The 25,312-nt window shown below is 35.6% G+C and overlaps 2 protein-coding genes across 3 annotated transcripts; both read left to right on the top strand.

Moving 5' to 3' along the window:
• The first annotated feature begins 1,069 nt into the window (after nt 1–1,069).
• LOC105159038 (Cysteine proteinases superfamily protein) lies at nt 1,070–14,597 on the top strand. 2 transcript variants are annotated; one of them, XM_011075969.3, is made up of 17 exons: nt 1,070–1,475; nt 2,541–2,839; nt 2,931–3,009; nt 3,151–3,200; nt 4,190–4,387; nt 4,477–4,552; nt 5,870–5,978; nt 6,427–6,498; nt 7,650–7,781; nt 8,787–8,987; nt 9,095–9,150; nt 9,236–9,326; nt 9,783–9,873; nt 10,131–10,250; nt 11,914–12,342; nt 13,557–13,734; nt 13,878–14,597. In XM_011075969.3, exons 1-17 carry the CDS (start codon nt 1,337–1,339, stop codon nt 14,246–14,248), a joined length of 2,691 nt encoding a protein of 896 aa, XP_011074271.1. In that variant the 5' UTR covers nt 1,070–1,336; the 3' UTR covers nt 14,249–14,597. The 2 variants fall into 2 exon arrangements, with proteins under 2 accessions (XP_011074271.1, XP_011074270.1); XM_011075968.3 differs by having other exon boundaries at nt 1,070–1,499.
• Nucleotides 14,598–16,570: 1,973 nt separating this feature from the next.
• On the top strand, nt 16,571–24,419 carry LOC148788855 (kinesin-like protein KIN-4C). Its single transcript, XM_088878160.1, has 20 exons — nt 16,571–16,760; nt 16,844–16,941; nt 17,423–17,485; nt 17,582–17,695; nt 17,761–17,877; nt 17,959–18,039; nt 18,278–18,349; nt 18,429–18,574; nt 18,658–18,858; nt 19,582–19,653; nt 19,761–19,988; nt 20,073–20,208; nt 20,757–20,855; nt 21,119–21,589; nt 21,877–21,914; nt 22,005–22,087; nt 22,516–22,586; nt 22,666–22,756; nt 23,403–23,580; nt 23,725–24,419. Exons 1-16 carry the CDS (start codon nt 16,571–16,573, stop codon nt 22,021–22,023), a joined length of 2,145 nt encoding a protein of 714 aa, XP_088734286.1. The 3' UTR covers nt 22,024–22,087; nt 22,516–22,586; nt 22,666–22,756; nt 23,403–23,580; nt 23,725–24,419.
• The last annotated feature ends 893 nt before the right edge of the window (nt 24,420–25,312 follow it).

Raw genomic sequence — 25,312 nt, 5'->3', positions numbered from 1 at the left:
TTAGTACTTTGTGATAATTTATACTTTTTTATAATTATTTTTTCATAATAAATGCATTTTCCTGTAGCGCTAATTATAAAAAATGGAAAAATATGATATATCAATTACAATGTGTCAAAAAATAAACATTTATACAACAATATATTTATTTCAAAAGAATACAAATAAATATAAAAAAATTTACCAAATTTTTACGTGTAATGTTGTGAAAAAGGTTCTTATTTCGAATTGATTATATAAGAAATTGATCATAATAATATACAAATATCAAACAAAAATTATTTGAAATAAAATAAGATGATTATGAAAACAAATTGTATCAAAATCATGATATCATATGTTTCAAGTTCTTGCATTCATCAATGGCATAAAAAATTATAGAAAATTGCCAATAAACAAGAATTAATGAACTAATCGATATTATTTATATATTTATACATATATATTATACAATACTAACAAAAAATACCGTAATTAATTACTATTGTCTTGAATATTAGTTATGTATTAAAACTTTTGTATAAAGAATTATAGTATATTATTATTGTTCTTCTTATTTTTCTTCTTCTTCTTATCATTATTATCACGGTCGAATGCGATCTACATAAACATAAAACCAAACCTGATTGCTAAAATGCGATCTTTTTTTTAACTAATTTAAGACCAACCCACCCAATTCATCCTTAGCCCGCTAATTATGGTGCGATTTGAATTGGGCTGATTGGTTGTGGCGGACTGCCGATTTTATTGAACACCCCTATATTTACCACACAAAATAAAATTAAAATTCATGGTAGTACGAATTTACTCAAACAAGTCCAGTGAATTTATTATTATAAATTTAAAATTGTTTGGTGTAAATGGGTCAATTCAAACACAACATTAATGAACAAAGTTAATGGAACTTGAAAAGGGATAATTATAAGGATAAATGCATTTTTGGTCCTTATTTATGCAATTTTAGTCATTGAACAATTTAAAATTATAATTTTGATCCTTAAATTTTAATTTTTTTTGAGCACTTTTGGTACTTCTGTTTATTCTACCGTTAAAATTGACAGATTTTAGGAGCTGCAACACACACCAGCTGCTGAAGAGGGAAAAATTGGCTTAGGGGGGAAAAATTAGGGTTCCTCATACTCTCGTTCTCTTGAAATTCTCCCCCAACACTAGTACTCTTTCTCTCTCACGTCTCGGTTGATCCTTTACCCCCAAACCCAAATTCCTCAATTCCCTCTCTGTTCTAAACCCTATAAGCTTTTTGCGCCCAAATTTCTCAGTCGTAAACCCTAATGTGATCGCACGCTGCTGCTTCCTGTAAACATTTAAGTTTAGGATGACCGAAACAAAAAGAATGAAGAGTCCGCGTAAATCCCTCGACGTGTTTGAGTTCAAAGAAGAAGAAGATGAGCTGACTACTGAAATGGCAGTCGAGAAGTTTGCCCATAAATTCGGTAACCCTAACGACCGCGATGGTGAGCATGCTATCCAGGATCATGGTCAGTAGAATGTGTGTGTATGAAAAATATCTGGTGTGGAATTTTTTTTCAATTTTACTTCTGACAAACTGAGTTTCTGTAATATACATATGAATTTGTTTAAGTCTGGCTATAAACTTTGGTTTATATTAGACTGAGCTAGAATTCGGCACAGAATTACGTTTCCCTTATGTTTATGGCTTTATTTTTTATTTCTTAAAAGAATAGAAACAGTTAGCAGCACCAACTTCACTCTCTCTCTCTCTCTCTCACACACACACACACACAAAAAAAAAAAGAAAAAAAAAAAGAGGAGAGGAGTTGAGGGGAAGACAGGAAATCAGACAAGATGGTGATTAATAGGTCACAGTAATGAACAGAGGGTATAAGTTGGCTAGGGGAAGTGATTTGTCCTCTAATTCCTTATGTTTGGTTAGGGTAGGAGAAAGAAGTGTAGACAGTTAGTGAGTGAAACTTGTATTATTATTATCCACTGCATCTGCTTGATTTGAATAACTATTGCCTCATTAAATTAAGAAATTTTGCTGGTCTGCAGGATAATTTAGGTGATCCAACAACTTTATGTTAATGGGGCACTTTTGAATTTTGGCTGCCTTTTGAAAAATAGCAGGCATTACAGTATGCAATACGATATTGATTTCACTGATCCTAAAACTTCTTCTCTTATTTATATCTTGTTTTGAATTGGCTATACACTTAGTTTGTAATATAGTTAGTTCATTGGAATATGTTTTTCTTCGTATTGTGCTCGCATTGATAATTAAGCATAGATGATTAGAATTTCACTGTACAGGCGAGAATTTGCATTGATTTAGGGATATTATGAGTTTATCGGTTGCCTTTAGCCTTAGGCTTGGGCTTTGAGCTGCCTAGCTGTTCTTACCACTTTGTTAACTGAGCATTCCAAGCTTGAGTATCTTATTTGTTGATGAAATATATTTCTGGAAGTCACATGGAAGTTAAATCAAATTGCTTCCTTGTGTAGCATAATGCTAATATTTTCAAGATTCACGGTGATGATGTACGGATTATTTGTTCTAGTTCCTGGAACTGAACTTCAATCAAAGGAGAATGGCACTGGAATATGTGGGGCCACTGATGCTGTCAACATTGATTACAAGCACGGTGCCATTGAGACTGAAGATTATGCTAAGGAGCTGCCCAAAATGAGCCATGTTCTGCAAAATGATTGTATAACGCATGTCCATGACGCAGAAAATAAATCTAATACCATTGAATATGCAAGGATCTTTGCTGGTATGGAATGCAGTTCAAGTTCCGGTGCCACAGTGCAGTTGGAGGACCACTCAAATTGTGTCTTTCCAATGTCCTCTTGCAATGTACTTAATATTTTCTAATTACGTCCATTGTCTTCCAGACCAGAAAAAGTGCTTCCTGACACTGGGTTATCCTTTTCCAAATAATGTGCAGGATAAGTCCGTTCACCTGTCTTCAGATGCTTATGAGACCATGAATGAGAGATCTCCGTCTGCTATCACAAACAATAATGGTTTGATCTGCTAAATCTTGTCTCTTTTCTTGCGTCAATTAGTGTCTTTTTCCCCTTCTGGAAGGGCTGTAGTTTGCTTTAAGTATAAGACTTTCATGCAAGCAACACCATTTTCTTATCATCTTTGTTGCATGGTCTCAGCTTCTTCTGATGGACCGTCACCTGATAACTGTTTCAGCGGCTGGAATTTGGTAACATATCTGCAACTTCCGCTTCGCCTTTTCTCAGTATTTCTCTGTTAGAATTCTGTGTGTGCATCTTTAATAAAAGACAAGAGATGTACCTCTGCTTCTGGTTGGCAGAAATATGTTTAAGCTTTATTGTTTCAATAATTGGGTATCAGTGGTTTGGGATACTAAGTTTTCTGATCCGGAACATTTCCTGGATACCTTCCATATCTCTGACTTTGTAAGGATTTTGTGGTGAACTTTTCAAAGGAAATTCTTTAACTAGTAGATTTGTTCAACTCCCTTTACTTTGTTGATATTGTAAATCATAATACTTCTTTGTGACAATAAATTCAGTTGTAGTATCTGAACATAAACTTATTCTTGCACTTTTATCAGTTGCTAGTGAAATGAGGACATTACTGATTTGAAATTTATGTAAAAGAATTTACTGCTGGTAATTGTAATTGGCTTCTAATGTTTTCAATTGATTTATAAATTTGAGCCCTGGTTTTCTACATCCATTTTGTGTTTGGTTGTCCGTCTACTTGCTTTCCTGCCTCATTGTTGTCTATGGATTCTGGATTTTGATTTTAGTTCATAATTAAATATTTCAATCTTCGGTGGGATGTTTGTCTTCAACATTCTCATGTTCTGCAACCTGCTTCATGGTCAAATTGATTCGTATGGAATTGATTTGAGTTGGTGTAACTTGTGTTCCGCATGAGGCTAAAACAAACTTCAATTATCAAAACTCTAGGAAAATGTTTTGCTTGTAAGATTAACCAAATGTGTCATAGGGCCTTTTGCTTTGACAGTGAATAGTGCTCTACATCCCTTGTCAGAGACTCAGAGTTGAATGCATTGAACTGACGATTCTTCTAAGCATGTGCTTCATAGATGTCATGAATTAGCTCTATCTTACAGTGATTACAGCTTGACATAAGCTAAGCAACTAAGACACCAGTATTGTGTTTGCGCCATAGTTGTTCACTTGTCTTTTCAATTGGCAGGGCGACGGAAGGGTGGAAATTGTTCTCTATGCTGATTACATAACTTACTGTGGTAAACATTATCTGGACTGTGTGGTGAGCTTTTCTAGATGTTCTGTAGAAGCTAGAAGTAGAACCATATATGGAGATGAAGGAGCTTTTCATATTCATGTGGAGATTAAAGATATTGTCAAAATAGAGTCTCAGTGGAGTGCTCGGGTAAGTAAGCATGCTGCTAGATCAAATATACCTTCTCCTTGTATTAAGTAGCTGAAAAATTGACATTGTCACTAATGACCTTTGTTCAGTATGAGGCAGGCACCATAAATATCTATTTCATTTCAAAAGATGCAGCACATGATGATTTTGTTCGTGATGCTTCAGGTTTGTTGGGCTGCTTGCTTTTACTGCTTTCTGTTGTTGCTTTGGCAAATTACCGGTTACTATGGCATCCTATTATGTGTTGTATGTTTTCCTCCAGAAAGTACTTGCTGAAACAAAGTCAAATTGAAAACTAGGCCTTCTTGGTATCAATAGAATTGTAAGATTATATTAGAAGTCTTGAGCTTTGATCCTAAGGTCCATTGTGACATTAAAACGATACAAAGCGACTTGTAAAGTGAGAACTAGAAACAAAGAAAAATAGCAATATCACAGTAAAATCCTTGTAGAAAAGATTGACAAGAAAACTAAAAAAATTCTAAAGGTCATGCGGGTGAGAGACCTAGGTAATTTGTCTTGGGGTCTTAGAGAACTTTACTCAAGTGATGAAAAATTGTTTGTTCTGTTGAGCATGTAATCTAAGATATATGACAATATTTGCTAGGTGCTCATTTTGCTCTGAAGCATGTTTTCGAGACATGTTTATGGTATAGTAATTAAATATTTATATGTGATTACTGTGTGCAGAGGGTTTTGTAATGTATATCATGTAGTGTATATGAGTAGACTTAATCAGACATGCCTTAATGAGCCGTAGAGACCTATAATACAAGTGTAACATAACTGTCAATTTTTAAATCAGATATCAGCTTTTATTGAAGAGCAAAATCCCGCTGGTATGGTAGCTTAGGCAAGCGTCAGAATAAGCCATGGAGCACTAAATTATTATTACAGGAATATAAATATACATAAGCTCTTTGATGAGGATCAAATTCCACAGCTTTTTGTGGATCACCTTTTGGGGCATTTTTCCTAAAAGCACCAGAACATCTGTTATTTTTTGAAGTCTTTCTTTTCCCCATTTCAGATCTCTTTCTCTTTTCTTTCAGAATTCTTTTCTTAAATATCTAGAAATGCTAGTAATTACTATGCGCATATATTTCAATTAATATATGTTATATTTGTCTTTATACATAATTAAAGCATAATGCAAAATGCATGTATTTGCATCATCCAATCATTAAAAGCTTGACGCGACACCACTCACCAATTAAAGATCCTTTCCAGAAACAAGACATACGTACAACACATACTGCAATACCTTTTCGAAACACCCTTACCCAGAAAGTGATCCAACTATTGCCAGATTTTTGGATTAAATGCAAACTAAAAAGTACAGGGTCTTCAGTCCTTAAAATTTATTCTAGGTTCACCTGTCAGCTTTGCTAGGTGTTCTTGGACAATTTTAATCTCTGTTGTGGATCTCTTATATTGCTGCTAATAAATGGATCTCATCTTAGGATGCTGTGTGCATTACAGGACTTCAGGAGTTGAAATTTCCTGCTGTTGACTCCAGCTGGTATGAAAAACAGGAAGCAATTGAATCTCTGGATGTGAGATATAAGGCATTATGGAATGTCCTACTTGAGTGAGTTTCATACACCTTTGTGTACGCATTAGCATATTTCTCATTATAAATGAAGTCAAATATTTCCTATCGTTTGCTAAATAACATGATCCATGTAATGATTGCTTGTGATGTGACTTGTAGTTGGTATCTGGAGAATTTCTTGATTAAGTGATTGTTTTTTTAGATGTAATTTATTTGATATCTAATTCTTTCTTATTTATTAGAGGGGGCGCTTTTGGGTGCATATGCAGACACATTTTCTCTAACTGAAAACTAATATGAGATGCTGAGACCTTTTAGATATTTAAGTATAGAAAAGTAGCTCAACATGTTGTGGCAAGACATATACAAATACCATTATTGGGATATGACATGAAGAGTACAAATTTGTCAGTTGTTATTATAAGAATTTTTTAAGTTGTTATTCTTATGGTGTTAACTAGTACTTGCTTGGTTTTATCTGAAGCACTGGGATGGAAAAATGTTCAGCTTTGCCTGAAGAGGAAGCTAAGATGCTCACAAGAAGCTATTTCCCCAAGTGAGTCAAAAAGCTGATAAACTTTTTATTCTTTTTTTGGGTAAATGATAAACTTTTTATTCTTTTACTGTCGATTTTATGCACTCTACATCTGATCTCTTTCAAGACCTTGAAACTGTATGCATTTTGTTCCCTATTTTTCCAATTATTTTCTACAGAGCTCTTTTGTCACTATGCTTAAGATATTTCCTTTTTCCCCTTCTCCTTAGACCATATTTTATTGAACAAGATACTGATTGTCGGGATGGCCAATTGGTCACTAGGTCACCATGTTTGGCTTGGTTTAGGAAAAAATGATTCTGTTATAATATCTACATACATACTCATCTGTTTTTATCATAATATTTTTTTTTTTTTGTGTGTGTGTGTGTGTGTGTATAGAGAGAGAGAGAGAGAGAGAGAGAGAGAGAGAGAGAGACAGACAGACAGATAGAGCACTTGTACTCCTCTTGAGACATAAAAGTTCAAAAGGGCAGTCTTCCTCAAAGAGAAACTTCTACCTGTGTAAACTGAGTCGTCTAAATGTGGTTCACAGTCATACTTCTTTTCCTTTTGCCCCACGAAGTTGGATAATGTGGCATGATGTAAAAATTCTTGATTGTCCTTGAAAGTTGAAACTAAGGTTGTACACATGTAATGCAGTATGATTTTGTTGAGAACACAAGAGACTGCAATAGGAGGCAATATGCATACATGGAATTTAAGTTGCCTATTCAGTTAAAACCAAAGACTATCAGAAGTAGATCCCATTCACTGTCATCTTAATATCTAAGCAAAGCCTGTCGTTTACCTGTTAATTGATTGGTCAAGACTGTATCCTCAAAATTGTTTTCTATCATCATTTGTGTTTAAACTGAAGAAGTTATTCTTTTTGTTGCAAGAGTTATCTTAAACTTTGTGGATGGTGCTAATTGGTGCTCCATTACTTCCTCTTTATGACACACTCTATTCAAAAATTTCCACCTGTTTTATGATGTTTGGATGACTAGAAGGTTTGTTAAATAACCTTCAATTAGCAGCACAAAAGATTGGAAAACATCTTAAATATAATACTGTTCAGTTTACTCTATGTTGAGCTAATAATATCAGACAAATTATCCTTTTTGCTTGTTCAATTACTATGTGAACTTAGCTACTTTTAAATGTTACAGTTTTGATAAGCCCTTTGAAGACGTGGTTTATCCAAAAGGTGATCCAGATGCTGTTTCCATCAGTAAGAGAGATGTAGATCTGCTACTGCCAGATACATTTGTCAATGATACAATCATAGACTTTTACATCAAGTAAGTTTGTCTACAAATAGAAATTTGTCCTTTTCAACTCTTGCTCTTTACATTGCTAAATGCGTGTGCTGTCCGCTAGATTGCATCTTCCAGTTAAGGAATACATAATATTGGATTCTCTTATATCCACTTATTATGCACTGTGTAGTCAATGGTGCGCCATGGTGCGAGGCGCGAGAGCGCAGCCCTCGCCATTCACGGCCTATCGCGCGCACCTGGGCGCCATTCAGGTGTTGCCCAGGCACGCGCCTTTGTGAAAAAGGGCCTCGCCAGCCTGGGCCCATCAAATAAAACAACCCTAATAATTAAGGGAATTCCAGCAGAAATAAATAATCTGCTCCGCATGCATGAGTAACCTGTTCATTCCTGCCTCTTCTTTCTTTGGTTCTTCCTCTGCGGCTGCCTCTTCTTCTTTCGCTTATCTTTCTTCTTTTTTGATAAACTATTTAGGATTCATTTGAATCATTAGGACTTTTGCTATCCTTCAATGGTTCAACATTGGTCGTTCTAATTATATGAAATTTTGTTAAGTTGAATTTGTTATTTTATATGTTTTATTTAACTCCTTATACATTAATCTAGTCAAAATAATACTAATTATATAAATATATAGATTATTTCTTATATTTGTGCCATCCTTCGAAAAGGCGCGTCCCGCGCCGTGCGCCACTGACTACTATGGGTATGCAATAGGAAAATGAAATGGGTCTATAAGACTTTTGTTTTTATCTGCTTATTATTATTTTTTCGAGAAAAAAGAGAGACTGAATCAGAGTCGATGGGGTTAAATGTCTTGGCTTGTTTGAGTAACTTCCTTTTTCCTCCGGAAGTAGATCCCAGGTGATCTTAATAACTTGGTTTTATTTTTGCAAATGAAATTGGTCTAGTGGTGACAGTTCCTAGATCTTTCTGACACACAGTTTCTTGTCTTAATTGTTGGTTGTATTTTGCAATTTGTTCGTTTTTCCTTCACTTGGCTCACTTGAAACTTTAACCTTGTAACAGATACTTGAAGACTAGACAAAATGCAGAAGATAGGTCTAAGTTCCACTTTTTCAATAGTTTCTTCTTTCGAAAGCTGGCTGACCTGGATAAAGATCCATCCAGTGCTTTTGACGGCAAGGCAGCTTTCCAGCGTGTTCGTAAATGGACAAGAAAAGTAAACTTACTTGAAAAGGACTTCATTATTATTCCCGTCAACTACAAGTAAGAAGTTAAATATAACTTCCCAAGTTTTTTTGTTGATTTTCTGAATGCTAACCGTTGGTAGCTAGACATGAAGAGTGGTAATTTATGATGCAATGGTATGACAGTTACCACTGGAGTCTTATAGTTATTTGTTACTTTGGTGAAGTTGCCAGCTATGAAGGCAAGTTATTATTAACCTTTGTATTATCTCATAAAAGATTATCCACTTCTTGACATTGTTTGGTTTCTCCTTGGCCGTAATTTAGATGTTGACAACAAGACGGTAAGAGTGCCCTGTATATTGCACATGGATTCGTTTAGAGGAAACCATGCAGGGCTCAAAGATCTCATTCAAAGGTATGTTACATCCAATTATAAGGAAAGCTACAATGGGAGAACACATAGATGTGTGTTCATTTGTCTCTATACCAAATTAGTAAATGACTTCACATTTCACAATGAGGTTCTGCTGCTGATTACTTGTTTGAGAAATTAACACTTAGTAGTATAATTCATGGGAGCATTTAACTAATGGGAAACCTTGTCATTAGAGAATAGCTTCTGAAAGCCAACTCCAAAGAAAAATATACTTCAAACAAAATAACCTGTGGTAAGTTTAAATGGACTATAGCACATAATCAGCCTTTGTCATATCTCTGTAAAACACGTAAAGTTTTGTGTGTAGTGCAAATAATTTGCCCTATCTCTATATGTGTTTTTAAAGTTTCTTTGCTTGTTTTTCCTTCCAGTGTTTAATTTTTGCTGATTCTGTTTTAAACACTTGATTTGTCAATTTGTAACTTGAAATGGCAGTTACTTGTGGGAGGAATGGAAAGAAAGGCAGAAAGGAACAGGGGACGATCTGTATTCAAAATTCAGAAACTTAAAGTTCATCCCGCTTGAGGTACATTTTATATATATTCAAGTGGCAAGGTTACACTTATCATGAGAGTTTTCAAAAATATCTAAAATGCCTCAAAAGATTCTTCTAGAGCCTTTTACGTAGTTTAAGCACTTCTGCTTACCTTTCTGTCTTGGGTTGATTGTTGGTAATTATGGATTGCAGTATCATATTTCTTGTCGATGCTTTAATGCCTAATATTTACTTGATGTATTCTTGGCAAGCATGTGATGTTTGAGTTTGGTTTTTGAACTGTGCAGTTGCCCCAGCAGCAAAATTTATATGATTGTGGCCTTTTCTTGCTTCACTATGTGGAGCTTTTTTTGGAGGAAGTTCCCCCTAACTTTAGTATATACAAGATTACACCGTCCTCCAAGTTTGTAAGTACACTGTTTTGTCCTCTTATCAAGCTTACTCTTCTTTGCTGTAATGTTCAATAGATTAATATTTACATTGTTTCTCTTGTTGGACTTTATCTCAGTTTTCAAACAACATAAACTATGGAATTTTCCACAATGCAATTTTTCCCGATCCATGTCTACCTTCTTCAGCAAAAGAGAAGACATTAATAATATAATTTAAGTTAAATGAAGCTACTTCTCCGAATCTCATTACACTTTTATCTCCCCATGGATAAGATATTCCTGGTTAACCTAAACAGCTAAGATAGTTGGAATCCCAAAAGGCGATTCAAGCTTTACCCTGTTCTTTTGATTGAATCTGCTTAAAATCTGATGTAGCATTGTCTGTTTGAGTGCATAAGCAAACTACAGTAATCACCTTCATTTTTGTCTGTTCTTTCTGTAGTATTCTTACAAGTAATTGAAATTCTAGGGGATGCACTAGCCACTGAAATTAAGCAAACCCCCCAGTGAGCAAAAGTGGTCTTCCCATTCACTTTATATCTTGATTAGCTTAAGTTGCTACTTGGTCTTATTGTTTCTACTTTGTTTACTCTTGTGCCTCAGGCTTCAGACTAATTTTGCAAACCTTTTGGATTTGGAAAGAGATTAGGCTGTAATTTTGGTATTGTGATTTGTAATTGGAACATTGTCTGAGCATTTGTAGGTTATTGCTTTACTGGTCTGGAGAATGTGATGGCTCTACAAAATTGTGCTGAGTCCTGGTATAGGAAATATGAAGAGATTCTGAAGAGTGTGATATGATTGGCAATCCATTCTGCTTGTAATATCAACAGTCTTCACAATCTCTTTGTGTTTTCGAGTGTTCGTCCTTGACAGTGGCTCTTGGGCATTCTTGGTTTCTGACAAGCATGCTAGCCTTTTTTTTTTCTTTTTTCATAGAGGAATGATTTTTTGTCATTGGGCTCTCTTTTGCTTTGTGTAAAGGGAAGGGAAAATTTCATGTATAGATAAGTCAAAATTTTCATCTGCCATGGTGACAAAAGTTAGTCATGCTGTACGCATGGATGTTGGGGAGTGTGGTAATCAGAAAACAATTCCCATTAGGGCATGCAGAAACTTAGGCAAGCAACTATGGAATAGCTGAAAGATCTATCTTACATACTATTAATACATCAAATATAAAGAATATGATATTATCCTGTAAAGCAACACTGACATTGTCTCTGCTTAGCTTGACATTCGCCTGTTATCATATATGAAACTATAGTACCCCCTGTTAAAAGTTAGTTTTTTTCCTCCCTCTGTAGTAGTTACTCTGGAAAAAGGTTGTACTTTTTAGCACATCTTCCTCTAAAGGTCTTAACACAAGTTTGACTTGGTCCTTTGGCTTTTGTATTATGCTCAATTTGTTGTCTAATTGTCGAATTATTGTCACAGCTAATTTCTTCTGATTTTGTTTTCAAGCCCTACAAATCCATTAATACTAAGCTTGTTTAATAGCAAAATCAATCTTAATGACTTTATCTAAACACCCCTCTAAGCATATATGAGCATCGTAGTACAAACTTGCAACTGTGTTCTTAACCCTTAGCCAAAAGTCTTTCATTTTTGGATTGCTCCCATGAAATAGCACATATCATGAAATTTACCACTTGAGTGATTAGAAGGCTGTTTCCAGCTTCAAGCAGATTGGTTTCCTCCCGGTGAGGCTTCCATGAAACGCGCTCATATTGAGAGATTGATTAATGGTCTCCTTGATACTCAATCTGAAGATTGTTGTCCACCTGGTGGGAATGGCATGCATTTCTCTCCTGAAGGTCCAAACTGTGCTCTTGGCTATGAGAACGGTGTCGAGTTTTCAGCAAAATCCAGTCCTTTGAGGGGTTGTCATGAGAGCTCACTACATCATGTTGAGCATGGAATTGAGATGACTTTATTACCAGCTTCATCGATAAGGAATGCACAATGTAACCACAGTTCAGGATTGGTTTTAAAGGAGTTGTTTAAGCAAGCTTCTGCTTCAGAAACTTTTGATCGTGCAGCCTGGGGTGCGTTTGGGGGCAGAGCATCTCTTCATGAGTTCAAGAGACCTGTGCCTCTGTCAGAGGTATGTAGTTTTCCAATTCTATAACCTATCATGAGTATGGACTACAATTAAAATGTGGTGGCTTACGAATTGACAACAAAATTACATTGTTCATTTAGATTGTCTACCACTGTACATATAAAACTAGATATGCTGAGAATGTGTGTGCGTGTGTGTATTTCTTTAGGATAGTTAATAGGCTTCTTTTGGATTTGGAAGTTTGATTCTGCTTGAACTCTGGGACCTATTACAATTATGAAGTAGTCTTAGGTGTTAATATTATGTGGTTACATGCGTAAACCTATGGACAGTTTAGAAAGTTGCTAAATAAAATTGCCTGCTATATAATGATAAAGGAAAGAAGATAATGCTAGCAGTATATGACAAAGCCAAAAGTATTTGAATCTGTATGCGCTATAAATGTGCTTTCTGCTACGGCATATACAACCAACACTTTTGCTCTCTCACATCTCAGAGGGGAGAGATCTTATATTTTGCTACACTATAAAGGTTTGTGTAGAATACTCAAAAGCTTCTATGACATCTGAATGAAATTTGAGAAAATTTTATTTCATTTGGGAGGATCATCAATTTAAGGGTTTCCTTTTGTCTTCACTTACTGTCCCGATTTGATCTTTAAGGGCCACACTTTTATGTCAGTAATTATCGTATGTGTTATGCTGGCATGTGTTGTGCCTGTTCTTTGAGAGTACATGTGAGACAGTTTGCTTCAAGCAGAATTTCAGTGTCCTTTTACTGGTGGAGTTCCTTGGAGTTTTTTCTATACTACAAAATTGCCAACCATTAGGATCCTCAACTGATGTGATAGGAAAGACAGATGTGATGATATGGGCATCATATTGCTAATTGCTCTCGTGTTGGTGATGTTCACTGTGTCTCACGTTGATCAGTGCAAAGAATACAGTTTGAGAATTTGCGTCTGTTTTGTTGAAAATAGCGAAATACTAGGTCAAGGGTTGTAAAAAGAAGAGACTATTAGTTTGACCTTCTCATTCTTCTTTTGCATGGCAACTTAAATTTCTTCTTGAAGGATTGGTGATGAGAGTCCAGAGGAAGCATGCAGGCTGATTTTCTTTTGGAAATCTTTCTGAATGCTAAGTTTCAGGATACTTTATTTTCTCACCTGAATACGGAGCTGGCATATGTTGCAGTCTATTGTATTGCATATTAATGCTCGATGAACTTGTTTCTTAACTGTATATCTTTTTTGGCAGGAAGAGGTCGAAGTTGATGAGTGCTTTGTACCAACAGAATTATCAGAACCTGTCTTCCAGCAACTAGATGGTGTCACCCCAGAAGCACCCGTGTTTCCTCACTCATCTGGAGATTTTAGGTTAGAGCCAGTTCGCCAACCTACATCAGAGAATGATGCTGCATCTCCAGTAACATCAGGTTGTGATTCCAGAACATTTCAGTAGTAGAAGCTGATAAAAATGGTCGACATTTTGAAGCTGTTATATTAGATGATAAACCAAACTCTATTTTGTATATCATGAGAAAAAACATAGACTTGACTTTCTTTGCCTTCCGTGCAGGAGACCTGCTTAGTGCTGAAGATTCTCGAGGTCTGGTTGAGATTGGTGATCAAAATGGTGATTCCTTTTTCATGAAGCACTTACCGGGGTTCTGTCAAGAAGCGAACCAGCTGCAACCTAATCATGGCTCATCTCACGAGAGCTTGGTCTTCCGCCCAGCCTTAACTTCTGATGAAAAGTTGGACGCTTCAGAGCATGAGAACCCATTTCAGATTGTTGACTCCAAAGATGACACACTTGCGTCAAAGTATGGGGGTCAAGAGTCGCAAACAGAATCAGACGAGCAGCGGGCTGCAAAAAGAATACGGATCACGCCCCACAACAGCGAGGAAGATGTTGCTGGTAGTTTATCCAAAGACCTGCATTTGTGAAGCAATGGTAAGTAAATATATATTCTTTTGTAATCTAGAGTACTGGCTCGCCTTTAGGTCTATAAAAGAACTGCCATTGCTGCTATTATCAGCTAGTAATGGTTCTATGCTAGTCTCGATGAAGATGAGGATGGAGTTGAAATCTTTTCTGGCCAGCTGTAGTTGGTTTGTACATTGTACAGCGCAGTTTATTATGTAGAAAGAGAGCAATTATGGGACGGTTGGTTGATCCTGAGCAACGTATGGATACTTAAAAAGGGAAGTACTGGTCTTGAATACTCGAATATGATGTGATATTCTCGAGACATATCCCATATATTAAAACATGTCTAAAACGGTTAGGGATGAATTACATTTACCTCCTTCATGTATGATCTGTTTATACAAATATCTTATCTTTTAGATAATTATACATGCATTTAATAGAAACGTCAATATCAAATTATATCTACTTTTTGAAAAATTAGACGTGCATCCTCCATTAGTGTCAACATTTTTTTTCCAGGGGTGCTTTGTGTAATTATTTAAAAAATAGAGATAATTTGTGTAAAATGTAAATTAATTATTCCAACATTTAACAAGAACAAATTATTTGATAATAAATTGCATTAGTAAAATATAAGATTATGAGGTACAAAAGAATAAAAGTTAACGGTAAGGTTGGTTTGTATTTAGGTTTAATTATCCAAATACTTATACTATAGTTTGTAAAATTATAAGTGGACCCTTAAAGGGGTGTTCGTATAAGTTTTTGGCCTTTGAGGAAATGTAAATTATATTACAATCTCAAAAGGTGTAACTGTAATTTTATATAAATTAAAAAATATTTGTACAATTAAACCTAATTCTAGGGGGTTTGATTTAATATAAATTGCACTATAAGCTATTTTGTATCACTGTGTACTTTTTAATCATATAGCATGTGTGATATATTTTTATATATTAAATATATATAAATTGAATATTTTATCCTTATATTTTATTTAATTTAACACTTAACTCTCAAAGTTTAGTTTTATTTTTTATTCAATTTAATTTTTCTGTGGTTTGCATATCCATAAACATTTTAATAATTATATTGTTTTGTTTATTCTTGTCCTTCGCCTTAGGCAAAATCTTGTATTCTTTTTACAATCTTGTTTCCTTTTCAAGTTAAGTGGATCCTTTCATGGGGGCATTGAATCGGATCACAATTGACTATGACTGTTTGTAATTTTATTTTAGTTTATCTAATTAACAAAAAATAAGATGATATGAATTTAATTGAGATGGGACGGGTAATTGAATATGAGATAAAAATGTAGTGATAATAGTAGTTGATGGGATGCGTAAAATTTTATAGATTAACTAATGCAATATACTTTTACGGAGAGTATGAAGGGAAATCAGAGCAAAACATTGTCAATGACCTGTTTTGTGAATAATACAGTAATTGAGAAATTTGTGCAACATATGTGCAATTGTTGAATTTAAAACCACATATATTTGACTTTGATTTCAGATTCAACAATTTTATAGGCAAATAAATAAATGTTATTGTTAGCATGAAGGCTTATTGACAATGTTGTAGGAATTTCTGTATACATTACACACAAAACAGGTCATTAAAAATATTTTGTTAAAATTATAGAGAAAAAGTTGCTTCAACTCTTTTTTTCTTTTTTTTCTTTTGGGGCTTCTAAATTGATAAGGCTGCTCATTGCTTTCTCTCATGTGTTTCTTGCTCCCTTTCTCTTCTCACCCCTGCACTTTTGTGTTGCTCAGGGATGTTAGTGCAGGAATATATATATTTTTTAGGAAAATTTCAAAGATCTCCCATGTGATAATAGGAATGTTTAAAAATTTCCCTATTAAAATTAAAGTATCGAATACTCCTCCTATGATATAAAATAAAGTTCAAAAAACCCCCTCCGTATAGAAATTGACATACACGCGCTTTTGACTGCGAATTTGTTATAAAAATGCTTTTTTCTTTGACATTTTTGCCCTTCTCTCACAACTAATATATATAATATTATATATTTATTAATAATAAAATATTATTTTATATAATAATTATTTAATTAAATATTATATATTTATTAATAATAATTATTAATATTTATTAATAATAATTATATTAATAATTACTTAATTATTTATATAATACAATATAATTTTAATTAAATTATTTAAAAATTATTTATTTAAAACAAAATAGGAGCGGCGGAAGCAAAGACGCTGCCGCCGCTGCTGAATAGGAGGGCGCGCGCCCTCCTCACCCATGGGCGACGGCCTGTCACGACTTTGGCTTGAAACGCGCTTTCACTAAGTAGCCGTTGGATGAGGAAGTCTGACCAGAACCATCTGATCAAAAACGCGCACAAATCAGAAGAGGAATTAGGGATTGAAGGAAAGGACGACACCGTTTCCAGGGGATTAGGGCAATCCAACAAATTGGGGATTGTGAGTGAGAGCGACGTCGTCTTGAGGGATGACGAGGAGATGCAGGAAGGGCACGTGGCAAAAGCTGGTACAGGCGTGGGTGGCAAGTCCCTGAGTTAGCAGCAGGATTGGGGATTTCTGGAGCCAACGATGCCGTTTCCGCTCAATTAGGGCTGCAGAATGAATTGGGGATTTCGACTGAGGACGACGCCGTTTCGAGGGCAGAAGCAAGTTCAGCAGAAGGACACGTGGCGGGCGCCGAGGCAGGCGTGGGTGGCAATTTCTGAAGCCTGTTGCTGAGCGTGGCTGAAAGAGGAAAGAACCAGAGCTGGGCTTATTGATCTTGTTTTCACAATTCTAGTAATTCTTTTTGAGAATTGAAATCACCATTAAGAGCTTTTTGGGTACTGGTTCTATATGTACTGAAAGGAAAGGGACGTTGGGTTTAATAAAACTTTTAGAGAGTTTCTGCAATTTCTTCCTCTTCTTCTTCCATCTCTGCTCCCACCTCAGATTTCTTATCAAATATCGTGACAGAGCAGCTGAAGCTCAGGTTTCTGCAAAAGGAAACGATCAGAGTTTCGAGGCGCAGCATTGTTCATACAATTCTAGGAAAATTGTTTTGAGAATTGTAATTTCAATTAATGCAGAAATCCGTTGGTTCTATTTGTACTGGGCAAGAACCTTTTTGAGTTTTCAATGAAAAATTTGTACTCTGCAATTCTCCTCCTCATTTCTCCTCTGTTTCAGGGTCTTGACCTTCACCTACCCAAAGCATTCATAAGTAAGGAAGATTGCATAACTGTTGCAAAAGTAATTCAAATGACTAGGAAAAAGTCCCCCCCTGCATCCATGGAAAGAGTCATGAATGATAAAAGCATAATCTTGCCCTTAAGCATAATCTCATAGAAGGAGATTGAAGCCCTTAAGCATAATCTTGCCAATATCTCTTCCAATTCTGATGATAGTGCTCAAAAGCTGAAGGAAGAGTATCTTCAAAAACTCAATGTCCTTGAGACACAGGTAACTCATTGTAAAAAGTTGTCTTTCCAATTAATATTGTTGTTATAACCTCATTCTCTATACAGGTTGCTGAATTGAAGAAAAAACAAGATGCTCAAGCTCAACTCCTAAGACAAAAACAGAAAAGTGATGAAGCTGCAAGAAGACTGCAGGATGAGATCCAGAGGATAAAGACACAAAAGGTGCTACTTTCTGGTACCTTAAAACTTGAAAACATAAGTATTTATCTTTGCTGTGTCATTTATCATACTTTTTGTGTAAAGGTTCAATTACAACAAAAGATAAAACAAGAATCTGAGCAGTTCAGGCTATGGAAAGCATCTCGAGAAAAAGAAGTGCTTCAGGTAGTTGCACATTATTTAATATTTACTCAGTAACATACTGAGTCTCCACTCAACTAAACTCCTTTTGCGTTTAATTGTGTTTCCTTTTAAATGTTTATATCAATATGTCCAGCACTGCGTTGCTTCAATCTTGCTATCTCATCCTGAAAAAGCATAAAACTACAAATACAGCATCAAATGGTTTTATTATGTCTTACAGTCTGAAAATAATAACTTTCAGGGGATGTCTTATCTATAGCTAAAAAAAGAGGGAAGAAGAAATGAATATGAGATGCATAAGCTGTTGGCACTCAACCAGAGGCAGAAGCTGGTAATTTCTTGTCTTGGATTAATCCTTTGTTTTCTATAATTCTGGCGATTTGAATCATACAATATATGTGGCATATCAGGTATTACAGCGGAAGACTGAAGAAGCTGCTATGGCTACAAAACGACTTAAGGAGTTGTTAGATTCTCGGAAAGCTTCACGTGAAACACCTGGTTACAATAGACCGGATTGTTGCTTAGAAGAATACTTACAAATACTTTCCGTGATGTATTGATTCTTTTGCATGAATGCAGGTGGAGGAATTAACAAAGGTCCTGGATATGCGCCGCTACTCTGGGCGCTTGCTAGAGTTTTTGTGTTTTCACTAATGCATATAACCTAGCGTACACTGTAATTGCAAATCCGGTAAAGGATTTGTCCATCAATATCTTTAATATTATTAACATCTTTTCTGTTGTTTCCAAGGCACTAGTGCAGGCTATTGAGCATGAACTTGAGGTTACTGTAGGAGTACATGAAGTACGGTCAGAGAATGAGCGGCAAATGAAAGAGTAAACGCGCTCACTCTTTCATAAATGTCTATATATTTTTACAAATTTCTTCTTTACAGATATTTACAAATTGCTTTCTTTGAATCCTGATGTCCTTGGGAAAATCAAGCATAATATCTATATATTTTCCTTAGCATATTGAATGTTGACATACCATAGCCTACTAATCTCAATTATCTAGAAAATAATCAAAGAAATGTTGTGTGCAACTAGGTTTTCTGTTCCTTGAATTGGCTGCTGAGGTTTTTCACATTCGTAAATCAGTTGCATGTTGGGGAAGTTGTGATCCATGGAAAGTGAAATAACAAAAAACAAAGATACCTATTATGTATCATTATGTTTGCTGTTTGTCCAATGTATGCTGTTCAGATGTGGCAAAAGAAATTGCTTGATCATGTGCTGATGGTGGTGGACACATTTCACTGAAGTTTCCACCAAAGGACTATAACTTCAAACTCCCTTTTGATTTATTATAAGAGGAACCTTGATACCCTTATGTTTGTTTTCCATCTGTTATAATATGTAGAACTCGGATGGTAATATGATGGTGTTTAGGGACTCCTGTAATTGGTTACCTCTATTTTTGCTTGTCAGTTGGGTATATATAAATTGACAGCTAAACAGAAACAATAATGACATAGGTGTCATGAATTGTGATAAAGTGATGATTGAAGTTAAAAGACTCCCTTGCTATTTATAATTTCAATCTCCATCTATGTGTAGGAGGGCTAAAATGGGTGAAGAAGTTGCAAGATTGAAAGAGGAAGCGCTTATAGGAAAGCAGCAGAACTTAAGGTCTGAAGCGACAGCCGAAATGTTTTGAGTTGTATGCTTTTCAGTTTATTTTTTACAGAATAGTGGAGTATTATTAACTAAGCACTTAACGGTTTACTCCATTGTAGTGAATTTCCACAGTCGATGTCTCCTGGTGCTAGAAATTCGAGGATTTTTGCTCTTGAGAATATGCTTGCCACTTCCTCAAGTACCCTTGTTTCCATGGCATCTCAATTATCAGAAGCAGAGGAGCGTGAACGAGCATTTAGTGGTAGAGGGAGATGGAACCAAGTTCGCTCTGTTGCTGGGGCCAAAAATATCATGAACTTCCTCTTTAACCTGGCAGCATCCTCCCGGTAACTGGCTCTTAAGTGCCTTTCTGGTAGTCACATTTGACTTCTGTAGTAAGTCTCACAATTCCCACCCACTCCACCCAACAGGTGCCAGCTAAGGGATAGAGAAGTTGACTGCAGACAGAAGGATGCAGAAATTAGAGATTTGAAGGAGAAAGTAGTCAACTTGATTAGACAAGTAGAGCTTCAAAAGTCCGAATTCAGCCGTCAGGAAAATTTAGTGGTGAGTACACTATTTTTTAGTGGCATAGTTTATTGTTTCATGGTTATCACTTTGTTGTGCAGCCTCCTCGGTCATGTCATTAACTCTGAAGTGTTGGTGCATGACTATGTAACTGTCATTAATTAAAGGTATTTCTACTGGTTGAATCATTAGTTTAAGCTATTGGTTCTGTAACTAATCAGTACAGGATATTTTCCTTGCAAGATGAGCACTATTTAGCACGACACTTTTAAAAAATAACTTGTATCAAATTTTGTTACGTTCCTTGCATTTGTTTGCAATGTTCTAATGTGGGTTGAGAATTTCCTTTTGTTCTTTATGGGCTTCTGTGGAAAAGTATTAAAGGGAAACATAATTCACAGTCTTGTAACGTCTAATACTTGGATATCATGGAGTAATTAGATTTGATATGCTAATTCTAGTATCTCCACCTAGTTGTTGCTATTAAGGTGATCTTTGTTTTATTTAGTTCTTTAATTTACTCATTTATGGGATATTGATGTTTTTTGTGCAAAGCTGTTCTTGAATTCAGTTGGGATTTTTTACAGAAGTTGGCTTTGGAGAGACATACCAACGAAATGAATGAAGCCTATGGAGCTTGTGTGATGAACAACAGCGACGGGCATGCTTATGACTTACGATCCAAGGTATATTATGACATAATTTGTGTTGCAACTAATACTAACAGATCTTAGTATTGTTTTCTACTAACATAGGTCCATTTTGTAAATTATGATGCCATATATTTTGCAAATGTACGGAGATTATTGATTTCAATAGCTCAGGCGCTTGGTTTTCCATACTTTAGGGTTCCCAATGCTCCAGTGTTCTTAATAGTGGAGTATATTTTGCAAATGTACGGAGATTATTGATTTTCAATAGCTCATGCACTTGGTTTTTCATACTTTAGGGCTCCCAAAACTCCAATCTTCTCAATAGTAAAGTATATGCATTTGAGCTAGAAGACATGGACACATCTGATGATGATCAACGAGAACATCCAAGGCTATCAGATGATATGGACGGCGAGTGGGTACGCACGAGAGAGACAAAAAAACGCCAAGCTAGGAAAAGGAACTCTAAAACGGATAGCCATGTTGAAACGGCTGCTGATTTAGAACACTCAGTTGTGGCGACCTCAATTGAGCGAGTATGTTGCTCGTGCAGCAAAAGTTCTACATGCAAGACATCAAGATGCGAATGCCGAGCTGCAAGTGGTAATTGTACTCCGTCCTGTAGCTGTGGACCAAACAAATGCAGCAACAGGGAAGAAGTTTCTCCAACAGTGTACAATCCCAAAAGTAAAATACCAAGTATCAAGACATGCAGTGCAAATTTCTGCACCTGCAACAGTTTCTCATTTCATTCAACATTTATGGAGGTAAACTCATGAGTGCACTTATGGTTCCATTAGATTACAAGAACACCAAATGCATATATCAAGCTCAGGGAACCATTTTCTGAGGATACCATGAGACTCAGGAGGACACCCCTCAGATGCCAATGCTCCATGCTATGAAAATATAATGAATTTCAACGAATATCCTTCTGTCCCTTGTTTTCTTTCCCATTTTTCATTCTTTCTTGCTGACGTGGACTTCCAAGGGATGGAGTGCATACCTCATTGTTAACTGACTCATTGGGCTGATCTGAGTTCCTCTCTTTCAGCTGATTATTACTCGTCAAAGTAGAGCGCATCGCTCTTGGTAACTTCAAAGGAATATCAATTTCTCCATTAGTTTTTGCTTGCGCCGGTACGTCAACATTCTGGGTTTGAGACTCAATTGGCATGGCAGGTACCAGCTGAATGACTGATTTGCGCCATTTTTTCCTCAGATTATGTTTTGGGACACTAGCATTTGCCTCAGACATAATAAAGGTAGTCACAGGATAGTATTTCAATGTTTATATATATACTACTATAATCTTGTCAAGCTACAATATAGATTTCAAAACCAGAAACTTCGAAATCAAGATACACATGATTAAAACAATTCCAACAAAAGATAAAACAAGAATCTGAGCAGTTCAGGCAATGGAAAGCATCTCGAAAAAAAGAAGTGCTTCAGGTAGTTGCATATTATTTAATATTTACTCAGTAACATACTGAGTCTCCACTCAACTAAACTCCTTTTGCGTTTAATTGTGTTTCCTTTTAAATGTTTATGTCAATATGTCGAGCACCACGTTGCTTCAATCTTGCTATTTCATCCTGAAAAAGCATAAAACGAAAAATACAACATCAAATGGTTTTATTATGTCTTACAGTCTGAAAATAATAACTTTCATGGGATGTCTTATCTATAGCTAAAAAAAGAGGGAAGAAGAATGAATATGAGATGCATAAGCTGTTGGCACTCAACGAGAGGCAAAAGCTGGTAATTTCTTGTCTTGGATTAATCCTTTGTTTTCTATAATTCTGGCGATTTGAATCATACAATATATGTGGCATATCAGGTATTACAGCGGAAGACTGAAGAAGCTGCTATGGCTACAAAACGACTTAAGGAGTTGTTAGATTGTCGAAAAGCTTCACCTGAAGCACCTGGTAAAAAGGATTTCATTTGGGAGGATCATCAATTTAAGGGTTTCCTTTTATCTTCACTTACTGTCCCATTGATTGTTTGATCTTTAAGGGCCATACTTTTATGTCAGTAATTATTGTATGTGTTGTGCCTGTTCTTTGAGAGTACATGTGCGATGGTTTGCTTCAAGCAGAATTTCAGTGTCCTTTTACTGGTGGAGTTCCTTGGAGTTTTTTCTGTACTACAAATTGCCAACCATTGGGATCCAAAACTGATGTGATGGGAAAGTCAGATGTGATGATATGGGCATCATATCGCTAATTGCTCTCGTGTTGGTGATGTTCACTATGTCTTACGTTGATCAGTGCAAAGAATAAAGTTTGAGAATTTGCATCTGTTTTGTTGAAAATAGCGAAATACTATGTCAAGGGTTGTAAAAAGAAGAGTATTAGTTTCACCTTCTCATTCTTGCTTTTGCATGGCAACTTAAATTTCTTGTTGAAGGATTGGTGATGAGAGTCCAGAGGAAGCATGCAGGCTGATTTTCTTTTGGAACTCTTTCTGAATGCCAAGTTTGAGGATACTTTATTTTCTCACCTGAATACGGAGCTGGCATATGTTATATTAGCTAGGTGAACTTATTTCTTAACTGTATATCTTTTTTGGCAGGAAGAGGTCGAAGTTGGTGAGTGCTTTGTACCAACAGAATTATCAGAACCTGTCTTCCAGCAACTAGATGGTGTCACCCCAGAAGCACCCATCTTTCCTCACTCCTCTGGAGATTTTAGATTAGAGCCAGTTCGCCAACCTACATTAGAGAATGTTGCCTCATCTCCAGTAACATCAGGTTGTGATTCCGGAACATTTCAGTAGTAGAAGCTGATAAAAATGGTCGACATTTTGAAGCTGTTAGATTAGATGATAAACTAAACTCTATTTTGTATATCATGAGAGAAAACAAAGACTTTACTTTTCTTTGCCTTCCGTGCAGGAGACCTGCTTAGTGCTGAAGATTGTCGAGGTCTGGTTGAGATTGGTGATCAAAATGGTGATTCCTTTTTCATGATGCACTTACCGGGGTTCTGTCAAGAAGCAAACAAGCTGCAACCTAATCATGCCTCATCTCACGAGGGCTTCGTCTTCCGCCCAGCCTTAACTTCTGATGAAAAGTTGCACGCTTCAGAGCATGAGAACCCATTTCAGATTGTTGACTCCAAAGATGAGACACTTGCCTCAAAGTATGGGCGTCAAGAGTCGCAAACAGAATCAGACGAGCAGCGGGCTGCAAAAAGAATACGGATCACGCCCCACAACAGCGAGGAAGATGTTGCTGGTAGTTTATTCAAAGACCTGCATTTGTGAAGCAATGATTAGTAAATATATATTCTTTTGTAATCTAGAGTACTGGCTCGCCTTTAGGTCTATAAAAGAACTGTCATTGCTGCTATTATTAGCTAGTAATGGTTCTATGATAGTCTCGATGAAGATGAGGATGGAGTTGAAATCTTTTCTGGCCAGCTGTAGTTGGTTTGTACATTGTACAGCGCAGTTTATTATGTAGAAAGAGAGCAATTATGGGACGGTTGGTTGATCCTGAGCAACGTATGGATACTTAAAAAGGGAAGTACTGGTCTTGAATACTCGAATATGATGTGATATTCTCGAGACATATCCCATATATTGAAACATGTCTAAAACGGTTAGGGATAAATTATATTTACCTTCTTCATGTATGGTCTGTTTATACAAATATCTTGCCTTGTAGATAATTATACATACATTTATTAGAAACGTCAATCTCAAATTATATCTACTTTTTGAAAAATTACAAATGCATCTTCCAATAGTGTCAACATTATACACATTATTATTATTTTTTAGGGGTGCTTTGTGTAATTATTTAAAAAATAGAGATAATTTGTGTAAATAGATCATAGATTAAGGGGATGTAAATTAATTATTCCAACATTTAACAAGAGCAAATTATTTGATAATAAATTGCATTGGTAAAATATAAGATTATGAGGTACAAAAGGAATAAAAGTTAAAGGTAAGGTTAGGTTGTATTTAAGTTTAATTATCCAAATACCTATACTATAGTTTGTAAAATTACAAGTGGACCCTTAAAGGGGTGCTCGTATAAGTTTTTTGCCTTTGAGGAAATGTAAATTATATTACAATCTCAAAAGGTGTAACTGTAATTTTATATAAATTAAAAAATATTTGTACAATTAAACCTAATTCTAGGGGGTTTGATTTAATATAAATTGCACTATAAGCTATTTTGTATCACTGTGTACTTTTTAATCATATAGCATGTGTGATATATTTTTATATATTAAATATATATAAATTGAATATTTTATCCTTATATTTTATTTAATTTAACACTTAACTCTCAAAGTTTAGTTTTATTTTTTATTCAATTTAATTTTTCTGTGGTTTGCATATCCATAAACATTTTAATAATTATATTGTTTTGTTTATTCTTGTCCTTCGCCTTAGGCAAAATCTTGTATTCTTTTTACAATCTTGTTTCCTTTTCAAGTTAAGTGGATCCTTTCATGGGGGCATTGAAT

The sequence above is a fragment of the Sesamum indicum genome, linkage group LG3 (genome assembly GCF_026168435.1).
Source record: "Sesamum indicum cultivar Baizhima isolate 11 linkage group LG3, ASM2616843v1, whole genome shotgun sequence".
Lineage (NCBI taxonomy): Eukaryota > Viridiplantae > Streptophyta > Magnoliopsida > Lamiales > Pedaliaceae > Sesamum > Sesamum indicum.
Note: the sequence above shows the minus strand (reverse complement) of the source record. Positions and strands in the feature narration are given on the sequence as shown.